The following is a 17,879-nucleotide window of genomic DNA, read 5'->3' as shown; positions in this document are numbered from 1 at the left end:
CATTAGTACCCTTGGCACATCTTTGCTATTGTAAGCTTTTGCAGCTAGAAACAAGAACTCTTGAGATATTACTTTGATCCGTACCAATTGTTTATCACTCCAACTGTCATAAGCACTTAAAAGCGATAAGGGAGTTCATATGAATTTGCTGACTGATTTTAAGAGGCCCAGGTTTTTTATTTAGGGGATATCCAGGATTTCCTTGTGCAAAGAGTGGTGGAGATCTGTTTGTTTATGTGTAGAGATTATTTGTGGAATATTGATTGAGTGGCCTACAAAAAGATTTTCTGCAAAACAAAAAAAAAACTGCTGAAAGTAGAACTGCCATCACCCCAAAAAGACAGCAGCTGGCTGATGTTTTTGTCAGTTTATTTTCAGTGTACAAAGCTCTGATACCTTTCTGCTCATCTTGTTGTTTCAAATAGTCATTACCATTCTGTCAACTGCAAAGAAAACCAGGGGCTTCAAGTTTCATGCCACTGTTAGATGCAAAACTGAAAAAGCTCTTCAGAAACTCACTCTTCCATTTTGGGTGGGGGGAAGAGATATATATATACATACACTTTTTGGCTCTCTGGAACATTGCTCTTTTCAAGTCAGAGAATATAGCACAGTCTTTGTTTGCAGTTCTATCTGCACATTAGCAAAAGTCTTAATATTTAATATGTTTGCCCATAATGTTATACACAAATTCTAAGAGTTCCACAGAGAAATATCACCCATTACAAGGAATTAGATTTGTGATATTGAAATTAATTTTTAATTGCAGAATGGCATAACTGAATAATCACATTTTTGCTGTTCTGTAAAGTTCCATTGCTTCCTTATTGTGGAATGGCATGGATCTCAGTTGGGGGTATTGCAAGCAGGTAAGCAAAGGGTAGCATAATGTAGCTTGATGGGAAAATTAATTTTCAGAGTGGCAGTTGTTTCTTTGTTATGAAATCAAATTGGGGATATTTTTTGATTCTTTTGAGGGAAATATAAGTGAAATAACAAATGAGAGCTTATCTTCAGCACAATTTAAGGGTTACATAAATTTATCAATAAACATTATATTGCTTGTAGTCCCTGAAAAATATCAATAATTTCGACATCTTCCTGTTTAATTGAACACAGGGTGAAATATATCTTCTTTGACAATCCTCACTTGCAACTTGATGTGAAAATGAAAATGCCTTTAACAAATTTTGGTTGGGGTAAATTATGCTCTTTATCCTCTCATTTGAGCATGCACACACACACACACACCTGTTTGTGGGCATGCATGCACCAACACATGCCACTTGTTGGTATTAAAATGGTATAACGATGCAAGGAAGTGAACTTATTCTGTATCTGTCAAAAAACTTTCATCCCCATTGTCAAAAAGTGTAAATTCAGTTCCTCCTTGAATTCTGCCAAACTCAAAGCATCCTTGCAGGCTGCTTATGCTAATGTTCCACATGTAGCTTGAAGGGAAACATTATAAGGTCTAGTCTACTGTTGCTCCCAAAATTTTATAGTTGTGTCCTCTAGTCCTTCTCAGGCACCAGTGAGAATATTCTTCCCTCATTCATTTTACTATCCCCCTAAGGGCCTTTTACACTTCATTCAAATCCCTCCCTCTCAAGGTGTCTAGACTAATCTCTGCAGACTACATCCTCTAAGCTGTCCCCCTCATAGAAGTAATGCTAAGCACTCTTCACCAATCCAGTCAACCTTCTCCAGAAGTTTTACATCTTTCTTTAGATGCACCTCCAGACCCGAACACAATATTCTAAGTGTATTCTCATCATCATCTTAAAGAAATCGATAATGATATCCTCTCTACTAGCAAAGTTCTGACAAATCATAGATGAACACTGTGTGCCTTTCTTGCTACCTGCTTATATTGAGTTTCATGGCTCTCTGTATTGTAATTCCAGTCTTTCTCATAATATATTTTAAAGAGGCTTTAATGTTGACTATCCTTTGTAAAATTAATGTTAGTTTAATGCATGTGCTAGTATAGCAGTTATTGAAATAAATGACCAATATAATGTATCGATGTATTTTTTTAAGTAAATTATAGTTGAAAGAGACTCACAGAAGTTTTTTGCAGTCATTTTGACTCCCATGCATTTTTACCTCTTATGCTCAAAAAAGTGTTCTGTTCACCAAGAAGTGATTTTTCAATCTCTTTCAAGGTACAGTAATTTTTTTCTGAAGTTTTTCTATTAAAAATGGGAGATTCTCATTTTTAATGAGAGAAATCTCTATTAGTGAAAGCATGTAGGTATCGTTCCTCACTGCTGCTAGTGGTTTATGTTTTATCATATTAATATCTCTTTGTTGTTCTCTTATGACTAATTTTATTATATTTCATTCAACTTTTAGAAGGATCTGATATGCTTAGAACAGGAGTTGTGGAACTACAACAGCGAACACTTTCACCTGGAATTGCAGCACCACAGCAGGTAGTAGTACTTTTAATTATTAAAGTAGCTGCCATAATTTCTTTTTGTAAGCATCCTAATAGGAAGGATCCTAATGTAATTCTTTAAATATTAGAAATAAATAGTTCATTTATGATAATTAATCAGTCGTCAAGTTTGGTTGTGATTTGATAGATACAGGACTGTAAGGATGTTGATCAGTCAAAATTATAAAATTTGGGTCAGCTCCTAGCATCAAATGTTGCCAACTTATGGAGAAAGTCAAAACAGTGTAAATAATATATTGTTCTTTAGTCTTAGAAAACAAAAACGAGAAAGTTAGAGTGTGTTATTAGGATATTGGTGATAGCATGTTCAATTGATAAGGTTACCAATTTGTCCAACTGACTGTGTGTGTCATTGTGGAACAGAGTAGGTTTTTATTAACTTCGTCCCTCGAAAAAGCGCCCTTCAGTGATGGCCACTGATACTGACAACGTTAAAAGAATTTTCAGTGCCACAAAAAAATATTTGCCAATGATGCTGTCAAATGTTTAAGCATGAGTTGTAAAATTTACAGAGAGAATAACTGCTTTCAAAATTGTTTCACAAATATTTTAATTCCTCATATAAATTGATGACAGAGATGACTTTCTGATCATCATCTGTAGGCAGAATTTCTAAATCCATATTAGAATTAATTGTTATGCTTTACAATCAACTCGAACCTGTTTTTCAGTTACTAAATTATGCTATCTAAAAATGTTGAAAATTTTCCTTCTCTATCATTCAAACTTTATCTTTAGTATTAATAGTGGCAAATGATGTAAGATAACAAGCTTCAGGAAAAAAAAAAACAAAAGTTTACTATTAATTTTTGGCAGAGAATTCTTGTTAGCTGAAATTCAGGTTCAATTTTAAATTCATTTGCAAACTTTTTTGTGTGTTATCTAAAAGGTACAAGTAAACCTCAATATATGCGTTTTCAATCAATGCGAGTTTCAGTTACAGTCACAAAAATTTATACCATTCCTCTATGCATGCCCCTAAAATTTCAAATAGTGCAGCCGATTATGAAACAATGCAAAAAAAGAAGACACCCAAAAACTGTCATCCGTAAACAGTGTTGCCAGGTTGTGCTTCTGCCATTCCATTATCTTGCCATATGCCCAGTTTCACTTAGGCAACCATCCAAGACAGACATATCAAATCAGTCTCTTCCCATTACTGTATTTCACACTAAGTAATAATAAATATTTTGTAAAAGTTCAAGTCCAAAAGGAAAAGTGATATATTGGTGGAATTCGATAAGAATAAACGTATAGTTATTACTTTGGATATGAAACTTGACATTATTAAATGGCTTGTTAATGGTTAAAGCAAGACAAGCATCGGCATGGCACTAGGCCTGAACGAGTCTACGGTATGATTAATTCTGTCCGAATCTAAGGATTACATAAAACAAGGTAAAGTTGCATCAACGTCTTTTAGTATGCATTGCACTAGGAATAGAAGTCCTTATTTTGGTTGAAATGGAGAATCTTTTAATAACTTGGCTAGAAGATTGCAATCAAAGACGGATTCCAATTGGTACCAACAACATAATGGTAAAAGCAGTTAGCTTGTTTTCATCACTCAAAGAAAACAAATACAAAGGGGATACGATATTTTCTGCCAGTGGAGGGTTGTTTGAAAAGTTTAAAACTCGAACTGAAATGTATAATGTAAAGTTAACAGGGGAACCGCGAGTGCTGATAAAGATGCAGTCACCAAATTTCCTGCATGTTTTAAAAAAATAATTGAGGAAAATAATTATGATGACTGCCAAATTTTTAATGTTGATGAAACTGGCCTTTATTGAAAGAAAATGCTGTCTAGAACTTTCTTAGCTAAAAAAGAAGAATTGCAACCTGGTTACAAAGTCTCCAAGGACTGCTTAACTCTTCTGTTGGGAGGAAATGCTGAAGACAATTTCAAATTGAAACCTATGCTTATTTATCATTCACTAAATCCGAGGGCTTTAAGAGGTTGCAACAAAGCATCATTTCCTGTAATTTGGCAGGCAGATAAAAAGTCATGGGTCATGCAAGCTTTGTTTGAAGCCTGGTTTAAGAGTTATTTTTGTCCAGTTGAAAACTATTTCAAGCAAAATAATCTTACATTTAAAGCCCTGTTAGTTCTTGACAATGTCCCTGGCCATCCTACTGTGCTGAATGACCTGTATGAAAATGTAAAAGTGGTATTTTTACCTCCGAACACTATATCTTTGCTACATTTTTGCCTATGAACCAGGGCATAATTTCAACTTTCAAGGGCTGTTATCTACGAAGAACTTTTGCACAACAATGCAAGCTATGATGGGGGAAGGTGCAATTTCATTGATGAATTTTGGAAGAATTTTAACATTAGGCAAGCTTTTGAAAATATTTGAGTCATGGCAAGAAGTTATAGCTAGTACAATGAGGGCTGTGTGGAAATAACTTCTGCCTTACGGTGCAAATGACTTTTGTTGCTTCTAACATCAAGTTGACACTGTTATTGAAGAAATTAGCATCATTGGAAAGGATCTTGGCTTTGAAGCTGTTGATTGCCCTAATGTCAGAGAATGCCTGGATTCGCATTCACAGCCACTTACTGACACAGATCTTATAGAATTGGAGCAACAGTGTGCCTATGACAAGAAAGAAGAAATTGTGACTGAAGGAGAGGAAGTGTGTCTCTAAGGAAATTTCATTAAAGGAACTCTAACAGATGTTTTGAAATTTGGAAACTCTTAAACAACAAATTATGGATTTAGATCTAAATGTGGAAAGAAGCATGCTAGTTCGCCGAACTCTAGAAAACGGAATTAGCTGCTATTGTAAATTTTATGAAGAGAAAAAAAGGCTACAACTATTCAAATGCTGCTTGAAAAATATTTTTCTAGAAAGTAGCATATCCAGTTTTCACTCATTTTTAGCTCATTTCTTTAATAAACGTTTTTCAGCCTACTTGCCTTTCATTATTCTTTATATTTCTATCTATGTGCACAGTTAAAACGTATTTTAAAGTCCTAAATTAAGTCTTCTGATAAATGTTCCAAAATGTCATGGATGAATTAGACTTTTTCCCATTGGTTTTTAACTTCGATATATGCAGTTTCGAGATCTACATTACACTTGTTGCACGAATTAACTGCATATATCGAGGTTTACCTGTATTTAAATTTATCATGTTTTCCACAATTTTTAAGGTATTTGATTGATTCTGAAGGTGGGTTGAATTCAAATTGACCTCGTGGGGTGATATTCAAATTGACCTTTTTTGATGATCAAAAATTCAGACCCTAAATTGCCTGCATAGAATTTTTTTTTTTTTTTTTTTTTTGTATTGTTCACGTTTTTCTTATTAACAGCGTTGGTTTTTTTTTTTTTTTTCTATTTTTCTCTTCAGTTTTTGGTGCCCTGCGCCAGTTCCACATTGGCTCGTCCCTTAAGCTAGTCCAGGATGACTTAATAAATTATGATTTTATAAAGTTTTGAAATACTTTTTTTACAATTTTATTTTATCACTTGTAGGACCAATTTTTATTAAATTTTAAAAGTGCATATGAACTTGATACACAACCTGTACAATGAATATTTAATCTTAAATTTCTTAACATTTGGCCCTGGGTTCCAAGAAAATCTTGATTACAGGCCATTTCTCTCAGGGAACATTCTAGAAAATAAAGTTTTCCCTTTTTGAATTGTATAAAGTCCTAATTTCATTTCTCTAATGTTAGTGTTTTCTTTGTCAAAGGATAAGAAAGAGGTTTTCAGAAAGGACAGTCAACTTTCTTGTTTTTATTTTATTTACTAACCTAACTTATAAAATTGGTCACTTAGTGGTACTGCTCTTGCCTCCCTATAGTGGGCTGGACTTGAGTGAAAAAAACATCACTCAGGACTAAAAGGAGTCAAAAATGGATCAGTCTGACCACATAATAATGGACCAAGTTGACTTTGTTACAACCTTAGATAACATACATCCAAATATGTTTCAATCAAGCAAAATGAAAATCAGTTCCCCTCCCTATAGTGGGCTGGACTTGAGTGAAAAAAACATCACTCAGGACTAAAAGGAGTCAAAAATGGATCAGTCTGACCACATAATAATGGACCAAGTTGACTTTGTTACAACCTTAGATAACATACATCCAAATATGTTTCAATCAAGCAAAATGAAAATCAGTTCCCCTCAACCTGTTGTCTTGATTCTGTATCTTGATTCTTGGTAATGCATTCATTAACGAATCAGTCTGTTGGGAAATTATCCTCCCTTATTAGTTCAAACCACCATAAAAGCCCTGGATGGCTCACTAAATATGATCAAGATAAACCTTCAGTCCCTTGAAAAACTTCTTATTGGGGTTCTACTGTGTATATATATATATATATATATATATATATATATTAAGGAGAAGGGCACAAAGGAGATTTCAGAATGTGCTTCACAGCAATATTTCTTAAACTTCGCAGTCACCTGAAAACTGATTTTTCTCTTCTGCCTATTAGTGTTATGTAATTTTTTTTTTTTTTTTTTTTTTACTAGCAGATCCTAAAATAAATTCATTTAATGAAACACCCATAGTAGCATTAGTGTAAAGATGAACTTATATTCCTAAGAAATAATAAGAATATTTTTTGTACTCATAGTATGACACAAACATTGAGGTATTATTAAGGTGGAATTTCATCTTTTCAAAAAATAAGAAAATTTTTCTAACTTTACAAATTTTCTATGTTGTAAATTTTTTTTTTTTTTTCTCTCGTAGATATTGAATAGTCAGGAAGTTGAAAGTTTGCCTCTCGTTGAACATGATGTAAATCAAAATTGGTTCACAAGTAAAGAAGACAAGACAAATCTTCATAATAAAGGTATAGCTAAACTTTGGTGGCTTCCATGGCTTAATATATAACAATTAGAGTAACAGTCTGTTTAATAAAAACTGAATAACTGAAAGAACTTTTTCTAGAATTTTTTCACTAGTGCTGCTTTTGTTGCTCTAGACAAAGGGTAACAAAGTTCTTCTATTGGATAACTCCTGTTTTTCATCCTGAGAGAGACAAACTGATCTTTGTGATACAATTTACATCTATTCTAATATGCAAAATTAATTTTATGAGGATTAGAAAAAAAGTAGAGGTAAGTGCTGTAAGATAATTGGATGGGAGGGATTTGTAACTATTTTTAGGAATTGGCTGGATATGAGCAAGTTTCCAAGCAGAAGGAAAAATGTTAGTAGACTAAGAAAGTGTAAAAAGGCAACACAGAACAGGAGTAAGCTCAGGAGCACAGGTTTTGAGGACAAGTGGAAGAATACCATCAGGACCTGGAATTTTCTTGTCATTAAGATTATTCAAAATTTATATGACGTCCTTTTAACAGATGACCACAGGAGGAATTGAATGAAGTGTACTAGAAATGGTAGGAAGTGGTTTACCAAGATCATCAATACAAGAGTTGGAAGAAAAGCAGGATGCTAGCAAGATCAGTTTTATCTTTAGCTGAGTCGGCATACAGATGAGCAAAAGATGCAGACAGTAGCTTTGATAAGACCAGAATGCAAGTTTTATACTCTTAGCCTATTTAAAATCTAGTTTGGACTGATTAATAACTGCATAACTACTTAGCAATTGTTGCAGAAACAAATTCAAATTGAAATTCAAATTGAAGAAGGATTGTTGCAGGTCAAATGTGTCTTCAGGCAGAGGCTGGTTGATTGTTGGAACAAACTCTCGTCTGATTTTGTAGAGGTAGGTAGTTGAATTAATTCAAGGAAGAAATAAACTATTAGATGGAAACAGGTGAAATTGGGAAGTGGTGTTTTTTTTGCTGTTGCTGTACAAGCTTGCTTTCTGGCATTGTTTTCCACCACCACTATTACTACTAATAATAATAAAATACTACTATCAACGATATAGGGATATTGCTTTCGTAATGGTGATTACAGTGGCCTTAGACAGCTTTTAAATCTTATCATTTGAAGCAACTGATTATGTACCAGTTATACAAAGAATCCCTCATTATCAGCATAACCAACAATATTAATGGAAAAAAGGCATGCAGACAGATATTAACCACATGCATATTTTCAAAAGAAGAGTATCAGAACAGAAAAAAAAAAAAAAAAAAATAGAGATCATTATAACTATACCTCGTCCCCCATCCCCTCTTCTAACATAACCTTGAATCCACCCACACCTTTAAGATGCTCACAAAGTTTAGCCATCAAACAGACATCTGCTTCTACAACAACCAAATCCCTGTTCTCTCTCTGAATATCCTTGCTCTCAGGTACAAACTACGATTGTCTTCAGGAGACTTTAACTGGAATTTTGATTAAAAAAATTCTTGGTTTGAGAGTACAGTATAGAACACATAAATATAATTAATTGAAAACCACTGTGTTGGTATGTGAGGCTTACAGTATCATAAGAACAGCATTACAAAAATGTAAGTATTCGTGGATCTATATAAGTTAATTTTAATCTTATTAACGAAATTATTAACTGATTTAAAAATGATTTAAATTGCTAAAATTAATCTTTACCAGATGTTTACTAATGGCTATCTGTTGACTAATTCATCTTCTATTATGCACATAAGTACTAAAGGCTAAATATTAACAAGTAAGAAATGTGTAATCAAATTAACAACTATGTAAATGAAGTCACCATAATTTAATAGCACTGTTATTTACAGTTACTGAAGAAGTGGTACAGGAAATACCAAGAAACATCTAAGAATAATCGGTAATTCTTTAAGAAATTAAAGGCAGATTACACTCCACGCAACTTGAAATGTTCATTATTTTCACTAATTTCCATTTCTTGATATACCTGCACACCACATCTCTAAAAGAATATTTAAGTGCCATTATGTGCCAACTGATAATTCTAAATAGTAAGCATTCAGGGAAGTAATCACAGAAGTATGAAGTTTTTATGACAACTAAGAGAGATAGTTCAAGGTTTAGATGTAAATAGTTGCCAAATGAGCTATGACTAATGGCTTGTTATTGTTATTTGGTTTTTAGGAGCATTAGCAACTAAGGCCATATTGCTCCAGGGATATGCGGTGGTCATTCCCTGACCTTTCCGCATCCTCCGTATTTGGTGGTCATGGGCTCGAACCCCAGTCTAATCAAGAAGTGTGTGCTATGCATTGCTGCTCCTGGCTACAGAGGCACCTGACTAATGGCAGAGAAGAAAAATGCATGGGATGATTATAAGTTGCTGGGGGGGAACCCACATTATGTACAAAGTAATCTGCATTCATGTCACTAAGGAGTTTAGGCAAGCCAAGGCAGATTATGAGAAGTCCTTGGATGAGAATGCAAAGAAAATTAGAAAAGAATTATTTGTTTATGTTAACACGGGAAGAAAAGTTATGAACCACATCCACCCACTAGATATGAATGGCATAACTATTAATGATCCTGAATAACTATTTTGCATCTACATTCACACGTGAAATCTTTAGAAATGGGAATATCAGAAGTGCACAAGTTATAACTGGGAGATTTTGTGATAACTGAAAAGAAAGTGAAAGAGAAACTGTTGAAGCTGAAAGTGAATAAAGCACATGTGGCTGATGAAATCTATCCATTCATATTAAAGGAAGCAGCAGGGGGATTAGCACCTTTGGTCATAACTATTAGAGTATCCTTGGATTCAGGGGTGGTCCCTGCAGTTTGGAGATATGTAAATGTCTGTTCTATTCACAAGGGGAGGGATCAAAGAAAGAACTGAATAATTACACACTTACGAGATTGACATCTTGTTCAGAGACAGTAATGGAGTCAGTGGTTAAAGAAGTATTGCAGGATCATCTTGTCAGGAATGTAGTTGTATGGAAATCACAGCATGGATTTGTTGAGGGGAAATCTTTTCTGATCAATCTGATTAGCTGTAACAATGGAACTGGATGCCTACAAAAGGAAAGTAATTAAATAATGAATTAGTTACTGACAGATTGATATATATATATATATATATATATTATATATATAAACAGCAAAAGAAATAAAAATATACAGTTAAGAGGAACAAACAAAGATTTGTACATAGCTTGCATCCTGTGTACAGACATTAATCATGCAGACAAGGGAAACAAAGATGTGTACCTAGGATGTGTCCTGTGAGCAGACATCAATCACGCAGATAAAAAGGGAACTGAGAAACGTCTGTTTATAGGATGCATCCTGTGTATAGACATTAAGTATGCATTGTAGGAATTACCTACAATGCATTGTCTCTTTCTCTTGTCTTTGTATTACCCTTTGTCTCTTTCTCTTGTCTTTGTATTACCCTTTGTCTCCTTCTCTTGTCTTTGTTTTTTATTTTTTTAGCCAGTTTATTAGTTGATCATCTTCCTTTTAATAGCATCCCCATTTTTCTCCATTATTAAGTTTCACAGTTATAAGTTTATATTCAGTCCACAGTTCCTCCCCTCTTGCAGTTTCCTAGTATTTTTATCTCTGAGGTTGTGCATTTGCTTGATTTTCCCTTTGTTATTATTTTACTTGGCTTTCTGCAGCTTTCCAATTCTCATTCACCTTCCCTTTCTTACTGGTCTCTTTTTTTTAGCCTTATTGCTGTGATTTATCTGTTCTTAATGGTTGCTTTTTGGAATATTTGTGCCGTCCTTTCTATGTAGCATTAATATTTTGGTTCTCATTCCATTCCTTCTTGCTGGTCAGCTACTGCTACATTTACATTATTAAACCTGCCACAGTCTTTTAGCTATCAAAAAAGTTCATTTAGTTTGAAGATTTTTTCCTTTATATTTCTATAATTTTGGTACCTCAATTATGCCTAGTATTATTGATGTGTTCCTGATAACCTCTTGTAGCCTCCCCACCAATATTAAAAATTTTCTCAATTTCTACGTTGGTTTAGTTTTGAGATGTTCTAGGCCATGGGGTTTCTGATGGACTTTGTGGTACTATTTTTTGAGATCTTTACTTGTATTCAGTGTGTGTTTCATTGTCACACTCATTTTATTGTCTTCCTTCTGTGTGTTTCATTGTCACTCAGCCTAGCTTGTTATTGTCAGTACCTGTTCAACTTTGAATTTATTTGATAATGTAATGTTTTCACTCTAATATTGTTTTGGCAGAATTTTCCCAACGCAGTGCCTAACTTAGTTCATTATCTTAATATTTTCCTTTTTTTTAATATAGTAATTTCTTTGTTATATACCTTTGAGCAGTATTTTGTCATCTTTGTTCTGTGCTACAGATTCTTGACTGAGTGCAAAACACTGTTAGTTACATTCGCCTCTCACTTATATCTGACCACTACCATTGCATTTCATGATAACCTCTATCTGCCTTGTCGTTAATTTCAGTACTTTTGTTGTACTGATTTAGCTCTTTATTAAATATCTATTTACTCAAGCTTTGTTATCCCATAAGTAGATCTGATGACATTACTCAGTGGAGTCTCAAAACATTGCCTTTAAGTTAAGCATATTGTGGTAGTTTAGTTGTCATGTGACCATTTCAGTAACTTTAATAATTGCACATGGCATAATACTGTCTTTCCTTCTTATTAATATTTGTTGTGAATAACCACATAACATCCCCATTTAAAGTTAAACAACCTTTGAGCAGACACTGTTCACCTTCTTTAATTTGAAAAATAAATTGATTATTACTATTATCATTCTTATTATTATACTGTATTGTATTTTAATTTCTACATTTTTTTATATATATAGGCCATATTTGGAAACAAGGAATGTGGTCAAAGGATGAGGTGGAATTGCTTGAAGCTAACATTCATCAGTATTGTGAGGTGTGTTTATGTTTTTAAGATTACTTATAAACAGAGATGATCTTTGAAATAATTTTTTTTCATAACTATGAGGACCACTCTAAAAGTAATGCCTCCACTCAGTTTTTTTTTTTTTTCCTTATGTGATGTATCAAAATATAGTGCTGGCAGGCAAAAATATATGAGATAATAATTACTTAGTGACTTATACACACACATGCACAATCACAAACACAAGCAAAACATTCAGTCTCCCATACCTACACTTTCTCACACACATATAATCACAGATAGACAGTCAGTCACCCATGCATACTTACACTATCACAGATATTACTTTGTTTACATGACTAATTTTTATATTTGCCAAATCCATATCAATCAAGCACAACAACATGGACATGATTGAAAGCTGCCAGCAAGCACATACTGCCATACACATTTTCCACTCACTACTCATACATACATTAAGATGTAGAAACACAGACTAGAGCTCTGTATCACTTCTGGCAATGTTGGATGTGACAGAGAGTCCCAATCAAGCAAAATTGCTATGCACACATAATTATACAAACAATTAATATTCACACAATACATACAATAATGCTCTCAAAAATAAGCACACTATTAGCACTTGAACTAAGCACTATAAATCCATACCAGTTATGTTGTTAATATAGCATCTGAATTAGTTATAAAAACAGATAATATGTTATTTATGAAATAGGCACATGCAGTTATGTATAGAGGTCAAACACATAAAATAATACAGTTTCTAACATGAGCATTTTCACTGGGTGAGAAACACATTCTAACAAGCCAGTTGGATTTGGGTTTGTCACAATTAGGTAGGAGTGTCTGTCTAAGTAGGATGGGGAGTGTCATGGTCTGGATTATGAGCAGTTGTTCATCTCTGTGATTTATGGATCCAATTTTAGCCGTAAGTCTACATCTGTGGGGATGGCAGTCATAAAGGACATGAGCCCAATCCTCATCCACAGGTACATTTGGGATCCTAGGTAAGACCCAGTTGGCATAAATTTGCACTCAGAGAACCATGCCCTCTAAGCAAAGCAGGTGGCATATAGTCCTGGGGTAAACCAGCAGGGTGATTTGAGGGAAAATAGGAATTGCCTAGTGACTTCTTTATTTGACTCTTCCCATCATCTGTCTGCCATTGCCAGAAGAGTGTGGTTGTTATTCTTTTTTTTTTCTTTCTTTTTTTATATCTGCCTCAAGATCTATTGTGATCCCTAGGATATTAGTTAAGATTTGTCTGTTAATTTTTTAATTGAGGCCTCTTCTTATTACTTCTGGGTCTAGTGGCAGTGCCCCTGCCAGAACTTGCAGGGCAGGTATGCTGACAGTGGTGCAACACACCCTAGTGATAGTTAGTAGTATAATTCATTGTATAGAGTCCAGCTTCTTTTTGCTTTTATCCAAGATAACCCTATAAAACCATATGCCTGTGCCATAAGTAATGACTGGGTAGAAGATTACCTTATAAACAATTGCAAGTGTCTTACTCTTTAGGCCCCAGTTGACACGGCTGATTCTTGCTATCATTTCGATGTAATTTCTCACTTTTTTTGGCAATATGCAGTAGATGGGGATAGAATGTCAGTTTTGTGTCAAAGAAAGGACATTGTATAGTGTTGATTATAAAGTAGCACTGGGTGTCTTCCCTAAAACCGCATAGTATTCTCTCTGTCATAGTACAAACTCTGTAAATACTAGAGGTAGTGTAACTTTTGGTGTTAGTCTGTATAGTATAGTATAGTGTTGGGTTGTGTTCTGTTGTTCATCTGGCATTTAGCTGCAGGGCCCCAGTGGAACCCATGTTGCCTGTCTGCCCCGAGGAGGCAGCTGGATATAGTAGGAGATAGATATAGTCTCCGGCAGGAGCAAATGCTGGTCTGTGCCTGAGCTTGCAAGGGAAGACCCCCAGGGGGGGAGCTCTGGAAGGTGAAAAGTGAAAAGATAGTTGGGGAGAGTGAAGGTAAGAGGGAACAGATGAAGATAAGGAAGGTGTATGATAGGAAGATTGGCCACCTGGAAATAGGAAGTAAGCAGGATTGAAGTGCACCCCTGTGGAAGGAGCCCATTCTGTTAAGAACAGTAGAAGCTTTCTGGTGGTAGTCCACCAGGTGGAACGTTTGGGTGGGGAGGTGGAGGAAGGGATGTGGGATTGGTTGGGAACAAAGTCATAGGGCCCAGGTGCCCTATTGAAGAGGGGAGTGCACAGTGGCTCTCTCTATATAAGATCCCTCTCATATAAGTGGGAGGGATTATGCTCTTAGTTAAGAAGCACATAAAATCTAAAGCAGTGCATCTAGTTGGCATGGGCAGCCAGTGCAATGTTGAGTCAGTTTGGTGTAGCATCTTATGCTGCTGCTAATGTTAATGCTATTATTGAAAATAATAAAAACTATTAAAAATATCTGCTTATAAAATTGCAAATGCACATCTATTAAATAATAGTCAGTTAAAGATAATTTAATGAAATTTCATTTCACCAAAGTTTAACATTTTTATATATAAGCTTGCTTTCTTGGATCATTTTCTACTACTAATACTACTACTGCCAGTCATGATCATTATTGGTGATTTGTATAAAACAGAAACTAATATAAGAAGCTGAGAGAGAGTGTGTATTAATGTGTGTGTGTGTGTGTGCATGTATGCATGCATACTTATTTTTGGTAAATATTTATTTATTTTTGTTGGCAACTTCCAACTTCTTAAAAATATACTCTTATAAATATACCAGTAAAAAATGTTAACAGCACTGTTTTGCAATGCCTCCATAGTAGTAAGTACATATCAGCAAGCACTGAGATAAACGGAAAGGTCAACCATGCTAAAACACTCATGGAAAGTCTGTTTTATTGATTTACTAATTGAGTAAAAAAATTGATAACCTCTCCACTTATTAGGAGAGGTTATCAATTAAGCAAGTGACATAAATGCTTGTGATGTTGTTAATTTTGTATATAAGTTTGCTTTCTTGCATCATTTTCCACTACTAGTACCACTAATCATGTGATAATTATGGATGATTTATATAAAACAAAGTAATGTAAGAAGCTGGGAGGAAGTCTGCACAAATACACATGCATACTTAGTTTTGGTAAATATTTATTTTTGTTGGCAAACTCCAACTTTTAGAAATATACTATAAATCTTTAAAAATACACTATAGGGTATTTCTAAGAGCATAATATACTTTTATAAATGTACCAGTCAAAAAAGGTTGACAGCACTGTTTTTAGTGTCTCCATAGTAGTAAGAACCCATCAGCAAGCACTGAGATAAATGGAAAGGTCAATCATGCTAAAACTTTCATGGAAAGTGTGTTTTATTGATTTACTAATTGAATTTAAAAAATCTACTTGTTAGGAGAGGTTATCAATCAATCAAGTGACAGAAATACTTGTGGTCTTGTTCCCCCACTCCACTTCCCCACTAAAGAGTCAATTACTGTTTTCACAATCTAATTGGTTTATGGCTGGGCAAGTATTTGTTATTATTTTAGAAGTAATTTCATGTCTCTTGTTTCAGCAGCTTTATAATTCTATTGCAGCTATATAAGAGTTTTACAATTTTTTTAAAATAGCATCTTCCTTCCATTTGTTATTCAACAAAAAAAATAAGCGTTTCAATGAGAAATATTCATATGCAGTTGCATTATTAGTGTCTAAAGTTCAGCATATGAAAATCATTTCACACAACTTGGGTTACAAAATATTATTACGTATATATTATTTTACTTTTTACATTTCATTGAGTGGGTAAAAAATTACTGACGCTATGCCTGATCCCCAGATTACTTGTGTTATAAAATTTGTTGTCCTTGTTAGTGGGTTAATGATGGACAAGTGCATTATTTATTTTGCCAACTTCCATGGACCATTGATAAATATTTAAGATTGTGGAAACTGAAGTTGAGGTATTTAATTTTGACTTTTATTTTTCAGGAACATAATGTAACTGACCCAGCTACTATTATCTTTGAAATGACAAAAGATGAGAGAAAAGACTTTTATCGCACAGTTGCAAAAGGGCTAAACAGGCCATTATTTTCTGTTTACAGAAGAGTGATTAGAATGTACGATAATAAAAATCATGTAGGCAAATACACTCCTGATGAGCTTGAAAGGCTAAAAAAGTGAGGAGATTCATCTTTTTTTAATTATGTTATTAAAAATATGTTCATAATATGTTTCTTGATATCCAAGAAACATATTAGGCAGATTAATCATGTAGAGTTGTTTTATTTTATTCCAGATATTAATTCATTAACATAGCAAATTCTGATAATTCTGTTATATATTTCAATTTGTGAAGAGGTTAGGCATTATGGAAACTAGATTGCAGCTGTAATAAATTAGTATTATATCAGAGGAGGCCGCTAGCTAGTTTTATGTTTCATATTTTCAGCTGTATCCAATAATTGACAATATGGACTGCATAACTAGCTATATATGCAATAGCCTAAGCCATTGGATATATAGCTAGTTATGTAGAAATATGTATAAAATATATATGTAGAAAAACATGGAGAACCTAAAGAACCAAAATAAAAGATTATTATATTTTCTATAATTATAAAATTACATGGAATAGCTGCTAAAACGCACATATATTAAAACGGTAATTCGGAGCTGCTCACACTCTTTTAGCAAATTTCAACTGTGACTATTATAACAGCTGCTGGAAAAAGAATTTAAATTAAATGCATGCACACAGCTTAGACCATATGTTAGAAACAACTGTAACATATAGGGTGTGCTTTATTATGCACCACATTAAAAACCATCACAAAAAGAAAACTACACCAGATAAAGAGAAATGATTCAGTTTATCTGAACGAGCAACTCAAAATGTTTGTTAGTACTTCATCTATCAAATTGCTAGGTGGTCGGGCTCAAATTCAAAATGACATTGTCACAACAGTGATCTGTGCTATGGTACTGGAAGCTTCAAGCTATCATTAAAGTGTAAAGACATTGCCAGTAATCTATAAGCTTAACTTTTGTTCTAGAGAAAATAAGGAATATGTGGTTAATGAAGTAATGTTGGATACATTTTGACAGGAATGCACTCAGAAAATATAATAATCTTTTATATGGCAATTGCAGCACAAATTTGTTAACAGTAGATGTTGTTTAGCTGATCTGATTAGCTTCTATGATGCAATAATAAAGGAACTGGATAGAAAAAATAATTTTGACATCATATATATACAGTAGGGCTCCACTTTTTGGTGTTTTGCTATTATGGCAGTTTTCAATTATATCCATGTTCATTATGTTCGGCACTTGTTCTGCTTTTATGGCATGACGCACTCAGCAGCCGAGTCTGAGAAGGGTGCCATTTTATTGTTGGTGATTCGGTCTGTTTACAGCATATGATAGTGTAAACATGTTATTGGGCTTTTATATGCATTTACAAGTGAAAAAAAGGCTATGTTCCACTTTTCGGCAGGGGTCTGGAATATGAGTGCGCCCTACTATACTTAGATTTCAGTAGAGCTTTTGACCCTGTTCCACTTGAAAGACTCTTCTATAAACCAGAACAGTGTGACATTAGGAGAAAATTACTGCTGTGGATAAATTAATGTTATTAGTGGAGACCTCAAGGGATCAGTGCTGGGCCACTTACTGTTTTCAATATGCAT

At 34.1% G+C, this 17,879-nt stretch overlaps 1 protein-coding gene across 1 annotated transcript in view; it reads left to right on the top strand.

Annotated features, from left to right (window-relative positions):
• Window positions 1-17,879, top strand: part of LOC150086899 (cyclin-D-binding Myb-like transcription factor 1) — a 189,403-nt gene that overhangs the window by 71,625 nt on the left and 99,899 nt on the right. Inside the window, exons 4-7 of the mRNA XM_090371671.1 lie at window positions 2,359-2,438; window positions 7,192-7,294; window positions 12,144-12,220; window positions 16,177-16,367. Coding sequence (XP_090227797.1) covers window positions 2,359-2,438; window positions 7,192-7,294; window positions 12,144-12,220; window positions 16,177-16,367 — 451 coding nt within the window. The remainder of the gene's footprint in view (window positions 1-2,358; window positions 2,439-7,191; window positions 7,295-12,143; window positions 12,221-16,176; window positions 16,368-17,879) is intronic.

This window comes from Mastigoproctus giganteus, chromosome 4, assembly GCF_048544385.1.
Source record: "Mastigoproctus giganteus isolate SK-2022 chromosome 4, ASM4854438v1, whole genome shotgun sequence".
Lineage (NCBI taxonomy): Eukaryota > Metazoa > Arthropoda > Arachnida > Uropygi > Thelyphonidae > Mastigoproctus > Mastigoproctus giganteus.
This window is presented reverse-complemented; position numbering and strand designations above follow the sequence as displayed.